We start from the raw sequence: 6,000 nt of genomic DNA on the forward strand, positions 1-6,000 counted from the left end.
TTCCAATAATCAGAGCTGTCCAAATATGTAATGGGACTCAAAATCGTGGCCACATTACTGAAAATGTTAACACATACAGAACAGAGGATCATTTGTCCTAAGATTTTCTGTATCAGCAAAGATTTGATTAACACTATTTAAGATAATTCACCCTACATTATGTGCCTGACACTATTGTCTAGGCCTCAGTAATACAGCAGTAGACAGACACAGTTCTGATCTCTTGGTGTTTATGCAAACTACAAAGGACAACTCTTAAGAAATATAGATAGAAAACAGACCCCAGAAATAGTCCAACACATACATGAGAACCTGATCAATGATGAGTGAGCATACGAACTAGTGTGGAAAGGATGGGGTCTCCAAAAAAGGAAACAGGAACACCTGAGAAGTCACAGAGAAGAAAACAAACTGGATCCCCACTCCTATTACCAATATCAATCCCAAGTAAACGTCAAGAATGTGGGTATCAAAAGCATTCTATTCAATTTTCAGGAGCTAAAACAGGAGAATATCTCTATGATCTCTGAATAGAAACAGATTTCCTAAATAAGACACCAAAAGCAAGCCATAAAAGGAAAAGAACGATAGAAGCAAATACATTAAATTTACAAACTTCAGTTAATGAATAGATCCTTGTATTAGTCTGTTCTCCCATTGCTATAAAGAAATATGAGACTGGGTAATATATATAGAAAAGAGGTTTAATTGGCTCACGGTTCTGTAGACTCTACAGAAAGCATGATACTGGCATCTCCTTGGCTTCTGGGAGGCCTCAGGAAACTTACAATGATGGCAAAAGGCAAAGGGGGAGCCAGCACTTCACATGGCCAGGGCAGCAGCAAGAAAGTGGGGTGGGGAGATGCTACACACTTTTAAATGACCAGATCTCATAAGAACTCACTATCATGAGGACAGTACCAATGGGATGATACTAAACCATTCATGAGAAATCCACCCCCATGATCCATTCATCTCCCACCAGGCCTCACCTCCAGCATTAGGGATTACATTTCAATATTTGGGTGGGGACACAGATCCAAACTATATCAATCCCATAAAAAGAGTGAAAAAGGAAGCTAAATCTGACCGATTTTCTACAGCAGCAGGTCCTCAAATAACATTATTTCATTACAACAGTGATTTTAAAAACTATTTCCAGCCAGAGCCACTGTCAAGTGGAGTTTGCACCTTCTCTTCATGTTTTCTCCAGGTACTCCAGTTTCCTCCCACATCCCAAAGATGTGCATGTTAGGCTAATTGGTGTTATCTACATTTTCCCAGTCACAGAGAGTGTGGGTGTGTGTGCAAATGCACCTGCAATGGGATGGTGTCCCAGCCAGGTTTGGATCCCACCTAACACCCTGAGCTGTCAAGACAGGCTCTGGCCACTTGCAACCCTGAAATGGAATAAGTGGGTTGGAAAAGGAATGAATAAGCAAATATAAATTACTGCCAAATAAAACTTCATCAAGTAGACAATAATCATATAGATGCAAACAATAACGAATGCAGTAGGATAGTGCTCAACAGTGCACCCTCTGTATTTCTGATTTTGTTTTTGAACTGCCCAGTGGCACAAGGTGCTCCTTAAAATTCTGCTTTGCAAACATTTTTTTATTTCACCCACTACCATTAGAACCCAACCTCTCCTGACTCACCAGAAATTGGGTAAATAATTTTCTTCCTTGTTCTCACTAATCTCTCTTAAATGTATGTATAGCTCACATTTATTTCAATGTTTAATATTAGACATGTTTTGGGTCTTTTTATTTAAAAGTTTGGTGATTTTTTTTTTGTGGTCAGAAATATGCCATAGGAACTTAACTCTTATTTCTATCGATTAGCCTACAATAAAACTGGTTTTGTTACATGTCATTTGGCTTAAGGTTGGTTTCCAAGAACCGGTCAGCGATGTTGAGTGAGCACTTACTGTACACATAACCAAAGGATAAGCATCCTAAATATATAAAGAACAAGTCAGTACAAACAACTAAAAACCACTGCATAGGAAAATAGGCAAAAGGCCTGAAAAAAATGAAAAACACACTATATAATTTCATAGAAGAGGAAGCTCAAATGACCCATGAACACACTGGACTTCATTTGGGAAATGCAAAATTAAACCATAATGGAATGCCATTCCAAAATTGCCAGAATGGCAAAAATTAAAAATATCAACTGTTAGCAAGGATGTAGAGCAAGATGAATTGTTACAAACTAGGAGGAGAGTAAATTGGTATCACTACTTGGAAACTCAGTTGGGCATTACCTTGCTAAGGTAGAAATCATGCATCCTTTATGACCCAGCAACTCAGCTTCAAGATATCTATTCTAGAGTAAGTCTTTTATAAGTGCGCTGGGAGTTACGCACAAGAATAAGCATATAGCTGTACTGTTTTTTAAGACCAAAATACTAAAAACAGCAGAATGATAGACTCCGGTATGATTCATCCCAGGGAATAGTCAGCAATGAAAATTAATGAACCCCAGCTACAGATACTAACATGCATGAATCTCTGAAACATAACTGTTGAGGAAGAAAACTGCAGAAGAATACCTATGTATGTATGGTTCTATTTATATCAAGTCCCAAAACAGGCCAAAAGGAACCAAATATTGATTAATAATACATATATTTGGTAAAAAATGTAAAAAAAAAAAAGAAATTTTGCATAGTGGTTAACCCTGAGGGAGGGAGGAGCCAGCCAAGGAAGCTTCTACAGTACTAGGGTCACTTTATTATTCTTAAAAATGTATATGCATAATATATGTTTTAAGAAACTATACACATCAATGTAAACTTCAAATATATTTGAAAAACACAGCCTATAATTTCATGAACTCAACCCAATAGTTTATGCTTTTACGTACTGTCTTCCACGTATCATTTTTCAACTTTCTGTAAAATGAAGTAAATTCCTAAACGTTGACGTAGGTTATCACCCAAAGGCTCGTTTCTAAGTGAAGTATTCTTAAACTCAGAATACATTTGTCCTTAGAAATAATGCCGGATTCCTAGTCCGCCCCGAAAAGTTAAGGCAGTGTGCATGAAGCTGAAATTACCTCAGTCATCCTCACAACCCTCCCGTACCTTCGTTTCACAAGACGGGGGAACCGAGGCTCGGCACAGGGTCCTAACCCGGGTCGAGGTCACGCAATTAGGAGAGTTTCTGTTTTGATAAACTATCACAAGCCCACCTCAGGGGAAGACTGGGGAAAGGAGAGGACAGGCGGCTGACCTCACCGCCGCAGCCCGGGACCCGCGGGCGCCCCGGCCCGGACCCGCCCTGCCCCGGGTGGCGTCCGCGTGGCGGGCCCGGTCGCGCGCGGTGGAACCGGCGAGGGCCGCGCCTACCCGAGTACTATGGGGACAGTAGCTCTTGCTGAAGATCACCACCCGGCTGCGCTCGATGAGGCCCAGGAGGCGGCGGCGCAGCTCCTCGCGGGCCTCGGACGAGCGGCTTGGCCCGGGGGACGACAGGCGGGCACGGCGCCCCGGCGGCGACAACACGCGCGCCCCTTGGACATGGCCCGAGCGGCGGTTGGGGGCATCGCCCGCCTTCCCCGGCCCGGGCGACTGCGGCGGCGACCGCTCCAGAGTCTCGCTCTCGCTCCTGGCCCGGCCGGGCCTGCTCACAAACCGAAACGCAGGCGGCGGCGGCGCCGGGACCAGGGCTGAGGGGCGGCGGCGCCGGGACCAGGACTGATGGGCGGCGAACGCTGCCCTCGCTGGCCACTCTCAGCACCCGCGCGAATCCGCGAGGCAGCCGCTCGCCCCGCCCCCAGCACCGCCCTCGGCACCGCCCCGCGCATGCGAAATGGGTCCCCCGCCCGCCCGCCGCGTAGGTGTCACCTGCTCTTCGCAAAGGGGCGGGTACCAAGCGCGAGCCTCTTTATCTCCAGGTTGTGCCTGCGTCCCGAGACCACCCAATTTGGCGATGGCGCTCGGAGATGGCCTCTGTGCAATGCCTTTTAGTCCTAATAATCCCCAACAGCCCCTTTAAACCACCTTAAAATATACGTTCTTCAATTTTTATGGGAAGTGTGAATTGGAAAGATTGATATTTTTAAAAGTTTAGATCACACAAGCTGAATAAATATATTGCGTTTGCTATTGCAATGCAGCTTTAAGATGAGTTTCCTAGGTTGCTACCCGTCAGTTCCCTTCTACATAGAATTCCAGAGCCGCCCCTAACAAAGGGACTCTGAAACCGCAAGAACAGGAATCCTCTGTCCATTTCGGTGGATGGGTGGAAGACCTCAGAGCTGAACTTGCCTGCAGTGACTTACTGCCCCCTTCACCACAATGGGTGAATAAAACCCCATTAAAGAGAGACACCCAACCACAGGACCAGCAGGTGTAAGCCGGTTCCTGCCTACCTCTAGGCTGTCATCCCCTGACAGTGTCCCTCGGGTTCACTCTGCTTCAGCTACACGGGCTTTCTCCCTGTGCCTCAGATGCGTCAAAACCATTCTTGCCTTAGGGTCTTTGCACCTTTAGCCTTTAGCTTTATCAGTCTAGGATGTTGTCTCCTGCAATGGACAGAATATATCACCCAGATTTCATATGTTGAAACTCTCATCCTAATGTAACGGTATTTGAAAGTTAAGACCTTTGGGAGGTAATTAGGTCATGAGGGCAGAATCTTTGAGAGTGGGATTAGTACCAGTAATTAGTATCACCAAGAAAAGGCCAGAGAGCTAGCTCACTCTCCACCATGTGAGAACACAGTGAGACCTTACAGCTGGAATGGGCAAGTGGGCCCTCATCAGAAGCAACCATGCTGACACCTTGATCTCAGACTTCCAGGCTCCAGAACTGTAAGAGATAAAATTCTGTTGTTTGTAAGATGCCCCATCCTTTGTTCTAACAGCTCCAATAGACTAATACCTGCTCCAGCAAGTCTGGCTCCTCATTGCCAGCTAAGTCTTGGCTTAAATGTTACCTCCTTAGAGAACCTTTTGCTGTGTACCCAAAATGCAGTAGCTGCTAATTTCCATCATTTCACACATGTTCTAGTCCCTTCATGACACATTTATTGTTATTTTCAATGGCCTCCTATAATTTCTGGTCTCCTTGCTTGTTGTCTGCCCTACCCCTGTCTCCATCACCTCGACTAGAATGTGAGTTCTGTGAGAAAGGGGCCTTATCCTTTGGTCCACAACTCTAGCCCCAGAGTTTATCACAGTGCCTGGCTCATAGTAGGAACAGAGTATAGTTTTACTGAATGAATGAACTAGTGATTCACACATGTCACATCTTACCAGAACATATATTACCATAATTTGCTTCTTCTCTTGTCCTCACACGACAGGCTGGGATCTCAAACTCCTCTTCCTCCTACTCTGCTCATCCAGGGAGCCACAAGTCGGGGAGGTGGAGTACAGACCACGATGTTCAGGGACTGCCTCATGACACTCCTCTTGCCCTGGGCCTACGTAGCTTATTTCATGCCTTGACTCCACAAGCACTTCCTGAACACCTCAGTCTGTGCTAAGTGTTAGGGAATAAACACATGGAAGATAGCACCTGTCTTCAGATCAGAGCCCTTCTAGGAGAGATGTCAAAAATAGGAAATGTAAAATGAGGAAGTAATTTCAAAGAGAAGAATAATACCTGAGCTGGATGTGATGAACTGAAGAATCATTGGCCCAGACGATAAGCACTGGAAGAGGGTATCAGAGGGAGGCAGCCCAGCTGAAACACAGAAGCAAGGGAAGGCTGGTGTATTTGGGGAAAATGCCGAAGGATCCAAAAATGAGCAGAGGTGAGGGAGAAATGAATGCTGCTGAAGTGAGCAGGGGCCAGATGGCTGCAATCTAGTTGATGCTGTTTAGAAGATCTCTAGGAAGGAAAACGGAACATGAGACAATAACTTCAGGCAACAGGAAGACGCCTTTCCTATTAGCCTGAGCAAAAGTCAGAGTTTGGAAGAACTGAAGAAGAAAGGAAACAGAACAAGTAAGATGTCGCCTTTATCCTTTTATTTTTATTTG

At 45.0% G+C, this 6,000-nt stretch overlaps 1 protein-coding gene across 5 annotated transcripts in view; it reads right to left on the reverse strand.

Annotated features, from left to right (window-relative positions):
* Positions 1–5,701, reverse strand: part of TXNRD3 (thioredoxin reductase 3) — a 49,411-nt gene extending 43,710 nt beyond the window's left edge. The window contains exon 1 of one of the 5 annotated variants that reach the window (XM_054480801.2): positions 5,621–5,701. Coding sequence is in view for 3 of the 5 variants with exons in the window: in XM_063661696.1 (XP_063517766.1) it covers positions 3,067–3,075 (9 nt within the window). In the remaining 2 variants the exon portion in view is untranslated. Of the gene's footprint in view, positions 1–3,066; positions 3,140–3,358; positions 3,759–5,620 lie in introns of those variants that run through there. The other 4 variants (XM_054480799.2, XM_063661696.1, XM_063661698.1 and 1 more) reach the window with 4 other exon arrangements.
* Between the last annotated feature and the right edge of the window lie 299 nt (positions 5,702–6,000).

This window comes from Pongo pygmaeus, chromosome 2 (genome assembly GCF_028885625.2).
Source record: "Pongo pygmaeus isolate AG05252 chromosome 2, NHGRI_mPonPyg2-v2.0_pri, whole genome shotgun sequence".
NCBI lineage: Eukaryota > Metazoa > Chordata > Mammalia > Primates > Hominidae > Pongo > Pongo pygmaeus.